The sequence below is a fragment of the Apodemus sylvaticus genome, chromosome 10, assembly GCF_947179515.1.
Source record: "Apodemus sylvaticus chromosome 10, mApoSyl1.1, whole genome shotgun sequence".
In the NCBI taxonomy this organism is placed as follows: Eukaryota; Metazoa; Chordata; class Mammalia; order Rodentia; family Muridae; genus Apodemus; species Apodemus sylvaticus.
In genome coordinates this window covers 44,467,559-44,488,127 of record NC_067481.1, presented here as the reverse complement: position 1 = coordinate 44,488,127, position 20,569 = coordinate 44,467,559, and the positions used below count along the sequence as shown (strand labels likewise).

Below are 20,569 nucleotides of genomic sequence, written 5' to 3'. Positions count from 1 at the left end.
CTTGGCTTCTTTTCTGGCTTTCATAACTACTTCCATATGAAGTGGTATAAATAGTCTCAGTGGAGATGGTCATATCCGTGACATCAAGCATGGCTAAGAGTGCATTTATTTGCCTTCCTGAGGACCCAGACTATCAGCCTCTATCATTTAACCAGGCAGGCTTACTTTGACGCTGTTCTTTTCTTTTGGTGAGCTGTCCTTTGCTCTGCAGCTTTAAGTATACCTAAGTAAGAACAACCATGGCAGCACCGCAGGACACGCTGGTGGAACAGAGGCACACACATGTGCTCACGAAGCAATGCCTTCCTGTCATGTACTTTCTGCCTCACTGTCTTCTGCACTGCACTGTGGACCCACGGCAACCTTACAGCTACACAAGACTACACAGTGCAACACATGAAAGGAACATCTGCAATGTAGTATTTTTATGTCGTTTAATTAAAAAAAACCTCAAAGATAAAAAACAAGCATTTTACATAATGCATACATTCTCAACATCTGCAGATGAGATAAATAAAAGAAGGCTAAAGCAGACAAATTGTATATTGAGTCTCTTTGGTAAGTCACCACTATCATCCTGCAGAAACAAAGTATGTTAAAAAAAAATCCATGGTTTTAAAATAATTGTCCCTTAGTATTAACAAAATATTCAGCAATAATACAGCAGATGTAGTTTCAAATTGACAAGAATGCATAATACTTTATTCTCTGAGGGGTAAGTAGCTGCTTTCCAAAATTAAGGCCTACGAGAGCCAACCTTTTTCTAGCTATCTTTTTCCTTGGCTCTCTTTTTAAATGCCATAGAAACTCCCAGCTATCATTCTCTTGGAAAATCTTTTTCACATCCAAAGCCTCTCAGTCAATCTCACCCCATCCACCCTGACCAAGTCCATTTCCTATGAGTTCTGTTTTATTCAGCATCATCTAAACTCAGTGCCCCCAAATAAAAACAGAACAAAAATTCTCCTGAATTTGCTCTAATGAATAGCACAGACACATCATGGCTCTCTTAAAGCAATACATACAAGTCAGAGCTAACAGAAAACTAAAGGGCCCATTCAATATATAGCAGCAGCTCATGTCTAAATATATACATGTATGTAATGTTTTCACAGTTAATCTTAAAAAAATTACATGATATGTTCAGAAATATTTCTCCTACGGTGTATAAATAATGCTTTAAAAGTCCAACGAAATAAAGTCTAAGAGTGGATCAAATTAAATAAATCTTCCGAGCCATCAAGAACAGATGCTTGTGCTGTCAAGCCTGAGGTGTGTTTTGTAAGGGTGTTCTGTCAGGCCCTACTAGGAAGCAGTTCTCATTCTAAACCCTGTAGGAGAGAAACTCCAACATTTTGGAAGGAACAGGCAGTTTCTGGACTTCTTGGGTGGGCATCACTCTTCGGATTGACATGCGACATAAATGTTGAAGGCTAGGGACTTGCCTTGGAGTAGCCCAAAAATACACGCTTCCATCATGTGTCCTTCAGAGAAAGGGAAAAAACAAAATCAGTTACCCAACTACGCATGTCCTATGTCCCTACAGCTATCAGATCCACACATCTCACCTTAAAGTCTAAAAAGAACTCCAAGATAAAGCAATTAACAAGAGTTTTGTCTAGAAATTTATAGAAATACACATAGAAACATAAGTCTTCAAAAGAAAAAGGAAAAAAAAGATGTATTTACCCAGCAGCTAAAACACTGCCATCAGTAGAAAAGGCACAGCAAAGACCATTGCTCAAAGGTGCAACTTGTACTGGACAGTCCTCATCGATTCTCCAGAACCTCACCATTCTGGAAGGGAAATAAGTGATCCAGTGAATTGAGGAAGTCAAAAAGCCACGCTTCTGTGTTCTGATCAGAGCACATACGCACAAATCACTCTCAAACAGCATGGTAACTTTGGTTGAGATGGGCTCATATGTATGTATCCCATGCCAGGATTAAATTCTTGAACTTGTGCTTTTACTGCCCAAGAGCTAGGATTACAGGTCTGTCTTCTCCATCTAGTTAACATAACTTTTTGTTTTGTTTGAAATTGGGTCTCACTACACAGCTCAAGCTGGAAGCCTCCCAAATGTTGCAATTACAGGCATGAGCCTCCATATTCTATACCACTGCGTTTTAGATATCTATACAGACTAGTTTACATTTTATACCATTTGGTAATTTGGATAAAGAACTGCAAAGAGATTACAGGCATGGCTTTGTAATGTTCACAACTGAAAGTTTTGTCATTTTCTTACAAGTAAAATATAACACAATCTGATCTACTCTTGTCTATATTTGTCTAATCTCAAAAGCAGTGGCCACCAATTTACAGCTGTGTACCACCACAGCCAGCGAGGCAAAAAGCAACTCCTTCCAAAGTGTTATCTAGAGACATTAAACCCCAGTCACAGGATGGGCATGGTGGTCCACATAGAATTCTCAGCGTTCAGGAGGCAGAGGTAGAAGGATCTTAAGTTCAAGATCAACCTGGCCCATTGACATGAGTTAAACAAAAACCTAAATCCAGCTTAAGAGCATATTATGAGTTAAACAAAGCACATTTGTTTGTTCATTAAGTAGAAGGATGAAAAAAGCCTTTAAAAATCACAACTACTTTAAAAATCAAAACTGTACTCCATACTCACTTATCATCAGCAAGGCTGGCAACATGCAGTCCATCCTGACTGAAAGACACAGCTCTTACCCATCGGTCATTCGCTCCTCCAGCAAATATTGGAGTAGGCGGGGGAAACAGGTGCCTGGGGGCAGAGACATATTTGCAGTGTTTCAGAATCAATTCCAGAAACAAAATGGCCTTGGTACCAAGTTCGCTGGCCTCTGAATAAGGTTCAAATTGGGACTTTGATGATACAACTAAGACTAAAGAGAGCTGTTACAGCCAAGTTCAATCAAACAGGAAGCTGTTAGTTTTACATTTTGTTAGGGATTCTAACTTTACACAGAACTTCTTCAAAGCTATAGTATAGCCAATGTTAGGTTACTGACTGAACTGATCCATGTTGTACTCACCTGAACTCCATCAGAAGGTCTCCACTGTGTGGATCCCAGATGCACACACGAGTATCATAAGATGCAGTAGCTAGTAATGCTCCATCGGGAGAAAAGTCACAAGCTACAACATCGTGGTGATGGCCTTCCAGTCTCCTTATCATGGTGTATTTATCCATATTCCAAAGGAAAACCTGAAATAATAAAAGAGGGAAATGTTATAATTTCACTCAGACACACAGAGGACAAAGGGGCAAATCTTAAACTACAATTGCTACTTTAATATTACATCAAATTAATTACAAATTATGAGTAATTTAAAGAATATGCTCAGTGTCGTAGATTAAAAATCAGTCTTTAAGTTAATTAAAGCAGACATGCAAATTTCTATTTCAAATGTTTCTGTTAAATGTTAATTTAAAATATAAGCCTAAAGGGAAAATGAAGGCAATGCAATTTAACCACAAATACTGAAATCCATTTATTCCAAAGTCTAATTAACTAAAATATATGGAAATAAATAGGGTTAAGTATTACAAACCCCTTTCTCTTTTTTCCAGAAACTACCCATTTTTAAAGTATATACGGACAGAAAATGTAATGTTAGCAATTGTTACTCCACTGGCATCTCCCTTTGAGATAATCACTTGTTTACAATAGGCTTGGGTCACCACCGAGAGCCTAGGAAGAGAAACAGATACTGCAAGCAAAGAGAATTTTCACAGCCAAAAATAATTTTGTTGGCAAACAACAAGGATGTTATTAAACCATATTACAGATGAACAAACTATTTTACTAAAATAATACTAAAATAATTACAACATTTTTTGGTAATCAAGATTTAACACTTATTTTTCCAAAATAGCTGTAATCATTAGTTATTTTCAGCATGAAACAGTTAAATTACTTAAAGGTAAGTCCACATACAGTTTAGATTTTAAACATCTAAAGACCGTACAGAAGGTTCTAAATAAGTTTTGCTGGTTTTTTGCTTTAAGGTACTGTCTCACCAAGAAGTTTAGGCTGGCTTTAAGTAGCCCAGACTGGCCTATCCACTTGCCTTAGTCTCTCAAGTAGTTCTAGACAGAATTCTAATGCTTACTGTTAGAGTAGATGTAAGCTGGGAGGTTTCCATCAAGCCTAGTGAGACAGCTTCATTTTCACGCATTATTTCCAAAGGAAAACAAGTATAATAACTGGGTAAATAATATAAGGCACTACTAGTATCTTAAGAATTCCAAAAAACAGAGAAAGTACTCAAAAACCAATTACTTTACATTAAATTTACTTGTCAGACTCTCAATTCCTTCAAACTGGAAGACCAATTTACTTAGGAGTCTGTACATTACTGTGGGGGAAATTACTTTTTAAAGGAAAAAAAAAGAAAAAGAAAGGAAAGAAAAGCAGAGAGTGGCCACCGACCAGCACCTGTGTACGTACAGTACACCTTGCAGCCGAATGCAAGGTTACTTCATCCTACGGTAAAGGTCGCCCCCAGCCCGGTAGCCAGAGATGCCACTCTTTCTGCCCAGCTAACACCATTGTGCGCCTGTGTGCGAGTGGTGCCAGCATAACCTCAATCACACCAATATTGCTGCCACCACCTGTGACAGGGAAAGCAAGAAGCATATGGAAAACACACAGCCTAAAATCGCAATGTCAACATCTAGCTTGTTTTTATGATTAAAAAAAAAAAAAAAAACAACTAAAAAACAAAAGCAAAACTAAGCTATTTTGATTTAAATTCTAACATTTACAACTATCATTTTAACATACTTCTTGGCAAAATATTTTATCTAGCCCCACCCCACCCCCATCAGTCCAAAGTGTGTTTCGATCATTACAGGTATTTGGAGTTCAGCCAGTTTCATACTCAACGCTGCTAACTCTTGAAAGTACATTAACTCAGAGCTAGTAAACTGACAGTTCACTAAAGCACAACCCTCAACAGTCACTATTTAAGCTGTCAATAGGCACGCTGTAAAACTATGTGTAGCTTAATCTATAATCCACTGTAGGACATCCATGAGTTATAATTTTATTATGCTTATAAATTACTTTTTTTTCCAGTTAAATGTCCAGGATCAACTGAGACTGAAAACTTAAACAAAACCAGCAAACTGGACAAAACAAAAACAAAGAAAATAATTAGCAAGGAAATATCTTAAAAATGGACTAGATCTTATCTACAGCACATAGGCATTCCTAGATTTCACAAAAAGACCCTTACTAACCCTCCATTTTATAAACATCACTAAAAGCACTTCAACTCTCAATTCACAAATAACTAATTTTCTACATGCAAATTTTCTCCATCATGAAATAAAGCACTTAAGATATTCATGACACCGAGCACAGACTTAATAGGTTACTTAGATTTAAAATGATTAGGCATACATTATCATCCAATTCACAATACAGGTACAAGAACTTTGATACATACTGCTTTACTGGCTCCAACTGAACACAGCATGGAACAGTCGGGAGAGAATGCACAACTGTACACCCAATTCGAATGTCCCCGCAATACTTTCATCATGTTTCCTAAGCAAAAAGAAACATTTGTGTCAGGACACATTTTGAATCAGTATCACCTTTATTTACTGACAAGATAGTAATCTAGTTATCATAAACTTTACAGCTTTAAAAGATGTATATATACTGGGGAGTGGGGGTCCAGAAAAGGGGAAATCATTTGAAATGTAAATAAATATATTAATAAATTAAAAAATGATTCCCATAAAAAAAAAGATGTATATACATAGAGAGGCCTTCAGTATCTGCCACATGCCTGCTTTCTTTCCTTCCTGTCTTCCAAGGCAGGAGCTCTCTATGTAGTCCTTGGCTGTTCTAGAACTCACTATGCAGATTATGCTGGCCTCACACTCAGAGGGTAATATTTGTTGCTTGATAATTTTATCACACAGGGCTGGAGATATACCTCAGTAGTCAAGAGCACTCTCTACTCCACAGAGGACCTGAGTTTGATTCCCAGCACTTTATTGCTCCATGGCATCTAACGCCTCTGGCCTCCTCAGACACCCACACATAACCACATGTAGACATAAATATACAGAACTAAAATTAATATAGTTTGGAAGATAAAAGCCAGGCATGCTAATGTATACCTTTAATCTCAGTATTTAGGAGATAAAGGTAGGTACTTCAGCCTGATCTACATTTATTTGTTTCTATAAAGATAAAACATCAATACACCACGTTTCAGAAAGAAACTGAGTACACCAACATACTTTTCTGTGAGGTTAGAGGTTAAAACATCTCTTACTTTTTATGGAAGAATTTATGACCTATTCTTACCAGCATTTAACCATGTTACAACCATGATTTGCAAATCAGGCTATATTTTAATCATTTAAATTTTATTGGATGACTGGATCTGTTGTTTTAAATAACATTTCAAAATTAAGGTTTTTTATTTTAAAATTTCATTTATTTAATAGCACCTGCATGCAGTGTCCACAGAGGCCAGGAAATGTTGAATTCTTTGGAACTAGAGTTATAGATCTGTGTGGTTGGTCTGAGTGGTGTCAAGACTGTTTATTATAGTAACTGCCGGTTCCTGTTCTGGCTTACTTAAGCTTTATTTTTGTTGGATCTATATAGGAAAGGGACCCATGTATTAAACAGAAAAAAGAAACCATGATCACCAAGCCATTTGGTTTGTTTTTCTGATACAGTGTCTTACTAAGTAGCTATGTTGAGCCTAGAGCTCTCAATTCTCCTGACCTTACCTCTTAAAGCTATGATTACTGGTGTCCTGGGGGAGTGAGGGGAGGGCAAGGGCAATCCTCATATCACTGTAAAGATAGCAATATCAAGAGACTTGGCCAGGTGTAGTTGAACATGTCTTTAATTCTAAGAGGCACAGGCAGGTGGATTTCTTGTGAGGCCAGCCTGGTTTACATAGTAATTTCCAGGCTAGCTAAAGCTAGAGAGACCTTGGCTCAAAAAAATGAAACAAAAAGACAAAAGGCATACATACCATCATCTTTCAGATCCCACACTCTAAGAGTTTTGTCTCTGGAAGCTGATACAAGGAGTAAGCTCCCATCTGGAGCAAAAGTTAAGTCTCTAACCACTTCAATGTGGTCTACCAAATTAAGGAGGAGTTTTCCTAAATGTGAATGAAAGGAGAGGAAAAAAAAGAGACAAGATTATTTCTTATCTATTTTTATAGTTTTGTTAACTGCACAAAATGAACAAACATTCTTGGGTACCTACTTGTTTTATGAAATAAATTGTTTCACTTATTAAAGTCAAGACAGCCCGACCCCGCTGCCTTTGCATCTGCGCATGACTTTACAACACTATCAAATACCAACTTTTCTCTTTGCTTTTCATTTCATTGGCCTGGGACTATCAAATGCTCCACAAAATAAACATTATGTCTTAACTTTTAATCTTAACATTATCTAAACAACAAAAAATACTTAGCAGTTATTGGAAGTTTTGTTTTCTAGAAAAATCTATAGTCACCTTAATAAGCCAATCAAACTTTGCTTCCTTGTCCCCTATCACTGGACTGTGTTCTGAGGTGCATCTTGCTTTAATGCTCACTTAAATTACTTTGTATTTGTGAACAGACAGAATATGCCAAGAACTAGAACAAAATCAAAACTTGTTTCCTTGTATTGCTGGTCACTGAGCCTCAGGTTTGAAGCAGTGTTAGGCATCCCTCCCTCATCCTTGGTGGAGATAGGGTCTTACTGTGCAGTTCATGCTGCCCTCAGCTTGCTAGGTACTAAGCTGGCCACTCAGCCTTCTCAATGTTGAGGTCACAACTACATCTCACCATGCCCAGTTTGAACACATACTTGTTTTTTGTTTTGTGGCAGGGTCTCTCTACATAGCTTACCTAGACCTCACTATGTAGACAGGGGCTGGCCTCAAACAGACCCACCCACTTCTGCTTCCTGACTGCTTCAATCAAAGGCATCTGCTACCACATCCCACCATCCCACCTTGAATACTTTTTGTTTTTGGAGACAGGGTTTCTCTGTGTAGCCCTGGCTGTCCTGGAACTCACTCCATAGACCAGGCTGGCCTCAAACTCAGAAACCCACCTGCCTCTCTCTGCCTCCCAAGTGCTGGGATTACAGGTGTACGCCACCAACTACCCAGCGGGTAGTGCACACTTTTATTTGGGAGGCAAAAGAGGTAGGCAGATAGATCTCTGTGACTCTGAGGCCAGCCTGATGTACATATCAAGCTCTAGGACTACATAGAGACCATGTCTCAAAAACCAAAGACCAACTGTGATTTTCTGTGTATGCTTGACCCTGGGAGTGGGACTATTTGGAGGTATAGCCTTTTAGAGTGGGTGTGTCATTGTGGACATAGGCTTTAGCACCCTTGTCCTAGCTTCCTAGAAGTCAGTATTTTTCTAGCAGCCTCCAGATGAAGATGTAGGCTCCTCCTGCATCATGCTTGCCTACTTCCATGTTGATAATGGACTGAACCTCTGAGTCTGTAAGCCAGGCCCCCAAAATGTTACCTTAGTCATGGTGTCTGTTCAGAGCAGTAAAACCCTAACTAAGACACTACTACCCCTCTGCTTTGTAGCTGGGTGAGTGGCTTAGTTGACAGGTGCTTGCCTAGTATGTGTGAGGCCCCAGAGGTGGATTCCTAGCACTGCATAAAACTGGGAGTTGCAATACATGCCTGCACTCCCAGTACTCAGGATGAGGTAGCTGGAGGGGCAGAGTTAAAGTCATCATCAGCTACACAGTGAGTTTGAGACCTGCTTCGGATACAAAAAAACTGGTTTCCTTTGAAGACCCCAAAGTTATCACATCAAAGCATGTAAGAGATTTTGCTGAGTCAGAAACTAAAATATTAAGTTTATAGTTAACTAAAATAAGACCCAAACCTGCTTTGCATATTTTATCAAGCAGTATAAACTCTTATTATTCTCCTAGATTAAAATTATAAACTGAGCCGGGCAGTGGTGGCGCAGGCCTTTAATCCCAGCACTTGGGAGGCAGAGGCAGGCAGATTTCTGAGTTCGAGGCCAGCCTGATCTACAGAGTGAGTTCCAGGATAGCCAGGGCCACACAGAAAAACCCTGTCTTGAAAAACCAAAAAAAAAAAAAAAATTAAAAAAATAAAATAAAATAAAATATATGACTTAGAGCAATTATAAAAGACACAAATTCTCACTTTTCTATAAGTCCTCAAATCATATATATTCCAGTGCTTTCATCATAAAATGAGGCCCACTTTCAATATGAATCCATACCTGTATATACATCCCAGATTTTGATGCGACCATTGTTTAATCCTGTGGCAAGAAGTAGCTGATCCTGTCCAAATTTGAACCGATGCCATTCTATATTAACGCAACGACTCTGTTTTTCTGGAACTGAAGACCCAAAAGCAAGACTCCAGACTATGTCTCCACAGTCTATAATGTGTTCACGAGGCTTATTTTTTTGACCACCATTACTATTTTGTCTTGCCAATTTTAAACAGCTTGAATTGGTAACATTCTTGGAACCATGCAAAAGACTGAGGGGAGAAAAAGATTGAAAATTAATTTATATTGAACTTTTGTAGACAGTAATTGCTAACACTTGTTAAGTCTTCTCAATACAATTGTGACACTGTTTCTAAAGACAGGAGAGTTGGTATATGAAATACAAGGCTAAACAAATTCAACTCATGAAAACTATTGGTGGCTGAGAGAATCCCCAGTAAGAAAACAACTTAAGTAACTAAATTTCCTTTCAAATTGACTTCAATAGACCTTGAAAAACCTGGTTCCACTTGAGAGTGGGCACTCTTGTCAGCCTCCAGCAACTGAGACAGCCTCTATCACAGGAAATGCACCAGGGCTGACACTAGACCTGCAACATTTTGTTTATGCCCAGAAGAGAAGTTAGGATGAGAAAAACAGTAACTTCTCAGTATGAACTTATTGACTAATTTAGCTCATTTGCTAAATTGCTAAATAATTTCAGATACTATATAATCCATCTTTTAGATAGTAAACTAGATTATTTCAGGAAATTAGAAGGCAGAGGCTTCTGAAAACTTTGAAGCTCTCACGAATATGCCCTTAATTCAAGCAGAGATAAAAGAACTGCTGGGGATGGACAGATAGCAGAGCTAGATTAAGTTCCTTCAGAAAAAAGTTACCCTGACTGACCCTGTGCACAGTGAAGGCACCACACAAGCTTAGATAGTCTTATTAACTTAAAAACCAAAACCAAAAACAGACATATAGAACTTCAGTTGGTAGAGTGCTTGCAGAGCAGACATGAAACCCCAGGTCTGGTCTCCACAACATAGTGGGATATGATTATGGGGTATCATTATCTGAAACAGGATCAAGAATTTAAAGCCAATCTGGGTCACATAGTAGGTCTTTGAGAGATATCTGTTTCTACACCTCTGTTAACCAATAAATTATGTGAAATCCAAAGTGAATGCAAAAAGCTTCACCTAACAGATCACTTGGTCTGACGCAACAGGACACGGACGGACGGACGGACAGACAGACAGACAGACAGACAGACAGACAGACAGACACACACACACACAAACACACTAATAAGGCACAATTAATCTGTCTTTACTTATGTAGTCCAGGCTGGTCTATGCTATGACATCATTTCTACATCCCAAGTGCTGCAATTACAGCCATTTACCACCATGGCCACCCAGTTAATTTTTTTTTTTGAGACAAGATCTCTCTATTATGTAGCCCTGACTGTCCTGTGTAGACCTGGCTAACCTTGAACCTCAGAGAGCCACCTGCCTCCACTTCCCAAGTGCTGGGATTAACGGATGCAGTACTGTGACCAACTCAGGTATTTCTTTATATAAATTTTCAATGAAGATTTGAACTATGAACAAGTTTATTATAACACTGGCTGTAAAGAAAACTTAAAATATTTATTATCCAATACTGAAAGACAATAGTAAATTCTACAAAAGTAAAGAAGTCTTACAAGTTCTTAAGGCACTGGGACCACGGGACAAGCTTCACTATACGATATCCTTGAGACCAGGCAAAATATGAACCATCTGGAGCAAAAGCAACAGTCCAGTTTTCACCACCACATTTCTTGTCGAAAGGAGCTGCTGGAGCTAAGAGTTCCCCTATAGTGCGTGATCTCACTAAAACAAGACAAAAACAAAAATCAGGATAACAAATATAATCACCGGATTCAAGTTGCTGGAGCCGTCTCCCTTTCTACTTCCTACACATAGAAAATTAGAGATGAGCTTTGTTTGTATAATGGTTTCCAAGAGATTTAAAGTATGTTACTTAGGCATGGGAGGCACACCTATCATCTCAGCCATTAGAAGGCTGTGTGTGTTCAGGAGTTCAAGACAAGTCTGGGACACATGAGACCTTGTGACAAAGTTTCAGTATAGCTGGGGCTAGATGACATGACTTTAAGGCCAACCTGGATTAAATAGGCAGACCTCATAAAAGTGGGAAGGGAAGGGAAGGGAAGGGAAGGGAAGGGAGAACAAAAGGGGAATTAAGATTATTATCTTTCAAGAACTATAAAGAGTTAGGCTTTGGTTGTCTTGCTAATGTACAAGAAGCTCTGGCTTCTATCTTCATCATAGTACAAGCCAGGTAGAGAATTGTAATTTTAAGGTTGCCTCAGCTACACAATCAGTTCAAAGCCAGCCCAAGTTACAATTTTTTAAAATATCCAGTCATCCAGAAGGCTAGGAAGAGCTGGCAGGCCAGCAAAATGACTCAGAGGGTACACATACCTGTTGCCAAGCTTGACCACTTGACTTCAATTCCCAGTACCCACTGTGGCAGAAGGGGAGAACACATTTTTACTATTCTCCACATTTAATACATGTAATTTTTAACAGGTGGAGAACAGCTCAGGTAGCATGCTTGCCTAACAAGCATAAGGCCCCTGGTATTCACTGAGGGGTAACTGGGATGGGGAGAAAACCTGGTCAATGAACTCTACAGTCTGTGTTGTATGCTCCATTAGTAAGTAGTATAGCATCTAGCATGCCAAGTGTTCAACTAATATTTACTTAACAAATAAAAAAGCACATGTATAAACTCCCACTTTACAGGCCCAATTTAATACATTTAGTAAGTCAAATGAGTATAGTTTAAAACCCACAAAGAAGCTGAGCTGTGGTGTGGCACATCTTTAATCCCAGCACTTGGGAGGCAGAAGCAGGTGGATTTCTGAATTTGAGGCCAGCTGGTCTACAGAGTGAATCCCAGGACAGCCAGGGCTATACAGAGAAACCCTGTCTTGGGGAGCTGGGGGGGGGTGTGGGGGGAGGACATAAAAAAATTAAAAATTAAAAAAAAAAAAACAAAAAAAACCCCAAACCCACAAAGAAACCTGATACCCATTCTTCTACATTATTCTGAAAATGTTTCTTCTTGGAAATTTCCTACAATATGAAAATTTCTTAACACCTATCTCTAAGATAAATAAAGCTATTCTGCTTAAACAATATTTTCTTTTTTAAATACTCCAAATCTGCTGGATGGTAGTGATACACACCTTTAATCCCATCACTCATTGGCAGAGGCAGGCAAGAACCTCTTGAGTTTGAGGTCAGCCTGGTCTACAGAGTTACAAGGTTACATAGAGAAATTCTGTCTCAAGGTGAAGAAGAAAAATTCAAAATCTTCCTTTTACCCTCTCCACAGCTGATTCTGATCTGAGAGAGCAAACATTTGACAATCTTAATCTCATGACATCACATGACACCTATATTGGTGTCTTTTCTAGGATACAGTATTTCTAGTTCTTTCAATCATTCTTCAGATTATAAAATTGAGTCTATTTTCTATCTTTTCCTACCTTAATTTTACCATATTTTCCTGGATACATTCCAGTTAGTAGTGACCCTTAGAAAAGTGATAGCCAAAGCAGGGTGGTGGAGGCGCACGCCTATAATCCCAGCACTTGGGGAGGCAGAGGCAGGCGGATTTCTGAGTTCGAGGCCAGCCTAGCCAGCCTGGTCTACAGAGTGAGTTCCAGGACAGCCAGGGCTATACAGAGAAACCCTGTCTCGAAAAAACCAAATCCAAAAAACAAAAACACAAAAAAAGAAAAAAAAAGTGATAGCCAGTACTAGACACTGTACTTCCTGGTGTGGTTTCAAAGTGATAGAGGCCTCCCCTCTTATTCAATAGGGGCCCCGCCCCACTTATTCAATAGGAAGCAACACACTATAAGCTCACATCCATTTTACTGGCAGGCACAGAGGCTGATGTAAGATTCATGAACTGGTGAGCCTCAATGCCCACAGAATGCATCTTCAATGCATAACCTCAGAATGAGGATTATTGCAGGCGTCCTGCATTTTTTCCAAGCCTACACTTATATGGTCCTTTCACTGGGGTTCTTTTTATACCCAGCCCCCCAAATTGGGATTCCTGCTTAACCTTCATCTACTGGTCAAAATGAAGGAATTTTAGAAGGGGCTTTGTTCACAAATAAAGGAAGCCAATTCTAAAAATTCTACTTTTTCAAAGAAGACAATGGAATTATTAGCTTTAAAAGAGAATGCTCAACTTGATCTAAGTAGAATACTTTATTTCCCACAGATTTAAGTCTATACTTTAAGGTTACTTTTAAAAAATAATCTTGGGCACAATCATTTGGCTACTTTTCTTTATAAAGTGCTAATATGAATGAGACGGGAATGTGCCTGGTTCAAACACCAAACTCCAAGAAACAATTCACTAGGTCATCTTCAAAGGCAAGACATTCTAGTACTGTTATAAAAACTGTAAAACAAATGTTACATGGTCAGCATTTTTCTAAGTGCCTTCACATATCCTTGTTAGCTAACAGACACAACAAATGATTTTTATACTTTAATCAGCTGTTTTAAAAACTCAGGTAGTGACTAGTAAAATATTATCAACCTAAAGGTTTATCCCTAAAGTGTTTTGAAAAAAAAAAGTAATGGGGCCGTGGGAACCAGCCCTAAAATACAACAGCACTTGAGTCATTACTGAATACAACAACACTTGAGTCATTGAGTCATTACTGAACAAGGCTAACCAGATTTAAGTTCTCCCTCACACTCTGCCCTCCAATTTCATGACCAGAAAGTAAGTTTGACAGTGCCTTGTTAAAAAGAGAGTAGCAGCTCAGGGCAGTTACATCCTGTCCCGGAACTCTTCAAACATTCATGGAGTCCTGCCCCTACCTTTTAGCATGTACATGAAAATCTAAATTTGGCAGGACTAGAATTAATGCCAGGGAAATGGGGGGGGGGGGGGTTCAAAACCACCAACCTATACAGATAAATGTCTAACCTAGTACCCAAATGTCACTTCAAGTACAAAGAAACAAAATACTTGGCTTGGAAAAAAACCAAATTCCAAGACATGTGGCATTTATTTTTTTTTATATCAAGGAAATAAGGGGACATAAAAATGAAAAAAAAACTCTTAAAAATAAGCGGTTATTTAATGAACTCCCTTAGCAAGTATGCTAAGAAGCACTATTTATCCCCTTAAAAAAGAGGGCAAGAAAGTTCTCAGAGCACAGATAAATGTACAATGTTACTATACATATAGAGGAAAAACCTTTGCTCACAGGCTGAGAATTTGAGGGCAGGAGGCATTGCTCAGTAGTAGAGTGTTTGCTTAGCATCTACAGGTCCTGCCGGGCAGTGGTGGCACAAGCCTTTAATCCCAGCACTTGGGAGGCAGAGGCAGATTTCTGAGTTCCAGGACAGCCAGGACTACAGAGAAACCCTGTCTCGAAAACAAAACAAAACAAAACAAAAACAAAACAAAGCATCCTGACTTCAATCCTTATTAGTATTGTCACCACCACCACTAGCACCACTAATAATAATAATAAACAAAATGTAAGGGTCTGAGTTCAAAACACAGCTTTAAAAGAGTTAAAAACAGCAGATATTTTATGATTTCTGTAGTTTTTTTTTAAGATTTATTTATTTTATTTATGTGAGTACACTGTGACACATAAGAGGGCATCAGATCCCATTACAGATAGATGGTTGTGAGCCACCTTGTGGTTGCTGGGAATTGAACTCAGGATCTCTGGAAGAGCAGTCAATGCTCTTAACCACTAAGCCATCTCTCCAGCCTGATTTCTGTAGCTTTAACATGGTTATGAAAGTAATATTAAAGTCACCAGCTGGAGACTTTAAAACCTTTTAAGATTTTATTTAATGTATGTGAGAATACCATCACTTCCTCAGACACACCAGAGGAGGGCATCAGATCCCATTTCAGATGGTTATGAGCCACCCTGTGGTTGCTAGGAATTGAACTCAGGACCTCAGGAAGAACAATTAGTGTTCTTAACCTCTCAGCCATCTCTCCAGGCCAAATAAAATCTTTTTTTTTTTTTTAAAAAAGTCACCAGCTAATTAGCCATTCATCCTTCAGAAAACACGCCTCCCAATTCTGTTAACAGCCATTTGTGTGCAGAAGTCCATTCACATACAAGAAAAAAAAATTGTGATTACTTCAGCTTCACCCTTCCTAGAAATAACTCCTCCAACCACCTGGCAAAGGCATCCACCTGAAGAGCAGGAAACAGCAAAGGCCCTCTGCTCAGTAGCCACTGCTTGCTTGCTTTCTTTCTTTCTTTCTTTCTTTTTTTTTTTTTTTTTTTTTTTTTTGAGACAGGGTTTCTCTGTATAGTCCTGGCTGTCCTGGAACTCACTCTGTAGACCAGGCTGGCCTCGAACTCAGAAATCCACCTGCCTCTGCCTCCCAAGTGCTGGGATTAAAGGCGTGCGCCACCACCGCCCGGCCCTCTTTCTTTTTTTTAAAGCTGGATTTCACTATGTAGTCTTGGCTGCTGGAAGTGGCTATGCAGACCATACTGATCTCAAACACAGGGCTGCCTGCCTCTGCCTCTGGGAAGGACCATGCCAAGCCAACTTAAAAACAGTAATGCCAGTGCCTACAGATGATTTTGCTCAAGGAATCCCATCCAATGACCTCAAAGGTGGCTCCTTTGAAAGAATTTAAATGATGCTAAGTGCTTTAAAAGAGCCACTGGGCAGGTCTGGCCCACACCCTTCGACTCCACATTGTCCAGTCTTCAGCCTGGCGCTTGACAGGGCTAGCCCCTGATTCATCCTCCGTACAATGGCCCTCCTTCAACCACTCCACCTATTCACACGGCTCCTCCTCCCGTGGAGGTAGGCAACACTTTCCCTCCTTTGAACCCTTCACTTTCCCAACGCCATCCTTTAAAAAAACAAAAAACCTTTCCCACGCTGATGACACCTCTTCAGGTCCCTTTCTCATTAGAGTACCGAACATACAGAAACTCCTCCTCCTGCACCTCGAAACACAAAAGTTCACTACTTTTTTTCCACCACAGACTTAAGAGAGCCTAGGATAGACCAGTTAGCTTATCCTCCGGGTCCACTCGACATCCAAGATAGAGCCGGGAGAATCCGAGGATGTCGGATCCGCACCCCAGCTGTGATGGTGTCACTAGGGTTTGCCGGGCGGTGAGCAAACTCGGAGGCCCGCTCTGGGGCGCGGGTCCATTCACTCCCGGCCGACGCCCATTGCGGGACGGCTTCCTCCCGCCACGCCGCGCTGGTCCCTGCTCCTCTCCGCTTCTCCCGAGCCTCGGCATCCGGTCCCCCGCTTCTCGTGGGCCTTAGCATCGGACTTCCCCCTTCTCCCATCCCCCACACCCACCCACCGACCCCGGAGCCAGCCCCTTCGCACTCTGTCCGTAGTCCCCGCGCTCCCCTCCATCCAGAACCTCACCAATCTCTTTCTCGTTGACCCTCGGGGGAAAGCTGGCCATCTATGGGGCACCGTCTGATTCCGGGAACTCGATTCGGACGCGACGACAGAGAAGGGACTCGGCGGCGGCTGAGGGGCGTGACGCGGGCTCGGTCTTTCCCGGGTGTGGGGTCTTAAGAGAGAGCGCGGGAGGCCGCTGCGGCTTCTGCGGATTGCCCGGGGGAAATCACTGGAATTCCTGGAACCAAGCCACCGGGTCACACTCAGACAAAAGAGCCAGCGCGCCTTCCACTCACAGGCTCACACAGCCCGCCAATGCTTCCGACGCCAAACCAGACACTGAGACAAGATGGCGGGCGGCACTGCTAATATCGGGGAGGCGGGGTGTAGTGGGTGACGTCAGACCATCAGGCCCCGCCTCCCGACGCAGGGGACGTGACTGTCTGGGCCCACGGACCGGCGTGAGCTCTCAAAGCGCGACCTGCGGGCAGTTCGGAAGTCGAAGGCTCTTTGCCAAGGGCAAGCCGAGGATTATGTAATGCACGTGACCGAACCGGAAAAGGCAAAGTAGACGTTTCAGGTGCTTAATCCCAATTAGCTACTTCTCTGGTTCCTTGGTACCTGGGAAGCGAAGGTTGCTCTGAAGAAAGAGATACGATGAAAATTAGTGGTGTACAGTTGATCAAGCCGAGAGCAAACTGGTTTTAGGAAAGGCTCAGTTGATGTAGGAGACCCAGGGTGAGGGGGCTTCCCACAAGGCTGCCTCTGTTCTAACTGGTCCCTAAAGTCAGACCTCTTGAAGAGCTGGCCACTATCACCTCTACCTCAGAATCTGCCCTTCTTCCACAGAGGACGAGGTCTCTAGGAAGCAGCTAGCTTTTCCACATCAGAGATAGTCATTGTGTGGGTGTGCCCCACATCTCAATCTGAGTACCATCTACGGATGACGTAATTGCATTTTAGTGGCCCTCATGGGAACTCTTTCTTCCAAAGGAAAACAGATAAAGGCTTAGATTTTGTCAGATACTCTTGGAAGACTGAGCTGCCTAGCATAACTCTTCAGATCTCAAATGACGGCACGTAGTGTATGTACTGCGTGCTTGTCCCTTTGCCTAAGGGAGAAATTCTTCAGATCGTGACATTAATAGACATAAATCATCTCCCTCTTTTAAAAAAATTACTTGGTTAGTGCTTGTCAATGTATTTGTCAAGGACTTTGTGCAAGGCCATGGTCCTGGCTGACAAACAATCGAAGGAAACAGAAAATGCAGTCTTGACAAATAACACAACATTATTGTCTCCTAATTTTTTTATCTCATTCATTCATTATTTATTGTGTGTATATGAGATGTGTGTATGTTTTTGCATGAGTGTTCATGTGTCTAAGTGCTCCTGTGTGAATGCAGACTCTTACATGCCATAGAATGCATTCAGAGGACATCCTGGAATGTGGGTCCTCACTTCCCACTTTTCCTGTGACATCGTCGCTCACGATTCAGTGCTTTGTACACCTTGCTAGCTGGCTCTGTAACTTCCCGACTCCCTGAGAGCCCTGTAAGAGTGAAGGGATTGCAGAGTAGTCTGTAATCTACTGGCTTCTGCTTTTACCAGGCTTCTGGGGCTTTCGAATGGTCAGGTTTGTATGGTGAGCATTTTCACCTCTGAGCCATCTTCCCACCTTAATTTTTTTTTTTTGAGTTTTCATACAAAAATATGCAGATTTCACAAATTTGCAGGGCCAGGGGAGAGGTGTATAGCTCAGTTAGTAAAATATTTGTCTAGCATACAGGAAGCCCAGATTCCACCCGTAGCACCTCAGAAACCTAGTGCAATGGTGCATGCCCAAAAGCCCAGCTCTTGGCAAGCAATGGCGCAAGAATCAAGGACTTAAGACCACTTCTGCTACATAGCAAGTAAGAGGCCAACCTGGCTAGGCTTCAGGAATTCTGAGTCACGCTGATTTGTTTGTTGGTTTGGTTTGGTTTGGTTTTTGAGACAGGGTTTCTCTGTGTAGCCCTGGCTGTCTTAGAACTAGCTCTGTAGACCAGGTTGACTTTGAACTCCAAGAGATTTGCCTGCCTCTACCTCCCAAGCGCTGGGATTAAACGTGTGCACCACCACTGCTGAACTGACACTGTTTTTGAGTACAGGCCCTGCCCAGTTAATTTTCTTTAGCTAACTGCTATGGCTTCCAACTACTTACACTATCCCATAGAAATTCATGGAGAGTAACCATTCTTGAGAGCCTGCTTATGAATTATTTGAAGGACTTTTTCACAGAATTGTTTAATTCCCACTTTATATGAGTAGCCTGTAGATGCCTTGAAGATTTTTCTTTTTTCTTTTTCTTTTTCTTTCTTTTTTTTTTTTTTTTTTTTTTTTTTTTTGGTATTTTCAAGACAGGGTTTTTCTGTGTAGCCCTGGCTGTCTTGGAACTCACTCTGTACTTCATTAAGTAACCATTTAACATCTGTGACAACGAGAGTAGTTCACTTGTCATTGGGAAGGTCAACATAGCTAATTTAACAGGATCTAAAATCATCAAGGAGACAAACTTCTGGACACATCTGTGAAAGAGGTTCTAGATTTGGGGTAGGAAGACTAACCCTAAATTTAGGCAACATCATTCCCTGGGCTAGGGGTGTGGAGTGAATTAAAAAGATAAAGCTAGAGCTTAGAGAGGTGTCTTAGTGATTAAGAGCACTGGCTGTTCTTCCAGAAGATCTGGGTTCAATTCCCAGCACCTACAGATGGCTCACAACTGCCCACAACTCCAGTTTCAGGGCGCTCTTCTTACCTCTTCAGGGACTGCACACCTGTAATAGATACACGTACACTCAGCCACACAAATATACACATAAAACTAAAAATAAAATAAAAACTTAACCACTACAAATTCCTTCACTTCTGAAGTCATTCACTAATGTTGCTCTGTGTAGCTGTATGCTGTGTGGTTTACCTTTTGCCAGTCTAACACAAACTGCACTCACCTGGAAATAGGGAACCTCAATTGAGGTTCTGTCTCCATAAGATTGACTCAGGGAGCATGTCTATGGGCATTTTCTTAATTAGTGATGTTTGTGAGAGGACTCAGCAGCCCATTTAGGGTAGTGCAGCTCCTGGGCAGGTGATTCTGAGTTTTATAAGAAAAACAAAAGCCCCAAACAAGCCAGTAAGTAGCATTCCTCCAAGGTTTCTGCTTTGGTTTCTACCCTGCAGAGTTCCTGCTCTAGCTCTGTACCATGATGGACTGAAACCCGGGGAAACAGAACAAACCCTTTCCTCCCCACACTGCTGTTGGGCTGTGTGGGTCAAGGCAGCAGAGAAGCATATCAGGACCTAGAGTGTAGTGGTTTGTAAGTGCAGGGCCCAGGGAGTAGCACTATTAGAGGGTGTGGTCCCATTGGAGTACTTGTGGCATTGTTGGAGTAGGTGTGTCACTGTGGGTGTGGGCTTTAAGTTCCTTATCTCAGCTTCCTGGAAGCCAGTATTCCACTAGCAGCCTTCAGATGAAGATGTAGAACTCCCAGATCCTTCTGAGTCATGCCTTTCTGGACACTACCATGTTCCCACCTTGATGATAATGGACTGAACCTCTGAACCTGTAAACCAGCCCTAATTAAATGTTGTCCTTTATAAGACTTGCTTTGGTCTTGGTGTCTGTTCACAACAGTAAAACCCTAAGTAAGACAAATAGTATGGCCAGCTTTTGGGGGAGAGTACTGGAGATTAGACCAAGGGCCTAGAGCTACACACCAGGTCTTCTGTCCTTTCTTTTCCCACTCTCTTTCTTTTGAGACATGGTCTCCCTCCCTGGTCCATGTTTCTCTT

At 41.1% G+C, this 20,569-nt stretch overlaps 1 protein-coding gene across 1 annotated transcript; it reads right to left on the bottom strand.

Annotated features, from left to right (window-relative positions):
- Positions 1–417: 417 nt before the first annotated feature.
- Wsb1 (WD repeat and SOCS box containing 1) lies at positions 418–17,095 on the bottom strand. The gene is made up of 9 exons (XM_052195371.1): positions 16,760–17,095; positions 10,977–11,145; positions 9,263–9,531; positions 7,007–7,138; positions 5,447–5,547; positions 3,025–3,197; positions 2,640–2,753; positions 1,690–1,797; positions 418–1,484 (listed from the first exon to the last, which is right to left on the bottom strand). The coding sequence occupies exons 1-9, from the start codon at positions 16,797–16,799 to the stop codon at positions 1,325–1,327; spliced, it is 1,266 nt and encodes a 421-aa protein (XP_052051331.1). The 5' UTR covers positions 16,800–17,095; the 3' UTR covers positions 418–1,324.
- Positions 17,096–20,569: the final 3,474 nt, after the last annotated feature.

Excerpts from the sequence above, each read along its gene's own strand:
- Wsb1 (XM_052195371.1), bottom strand. The coding sequence starts at position 16,799 with ATGGCCAGCTTTCCCCCGAGGGTCAACGAGAAAGAGATTG. Across the intron at positions 11,146-16,759 it reads GGTCAACGAGAAAGAGATTG|TGAGATCACGCACTATAGGG; the intron begins GTGAGGTTCTGG and ends GTCTTGTTTTAG. Across the intron at positions 3,198-5,446 it reads CAGTTGGAGCCAGTAAAGCA|GTTTTCCTTTGGAATATGGA; the intron begins GTATGTATCAAA and ends TTATTATTTCAG.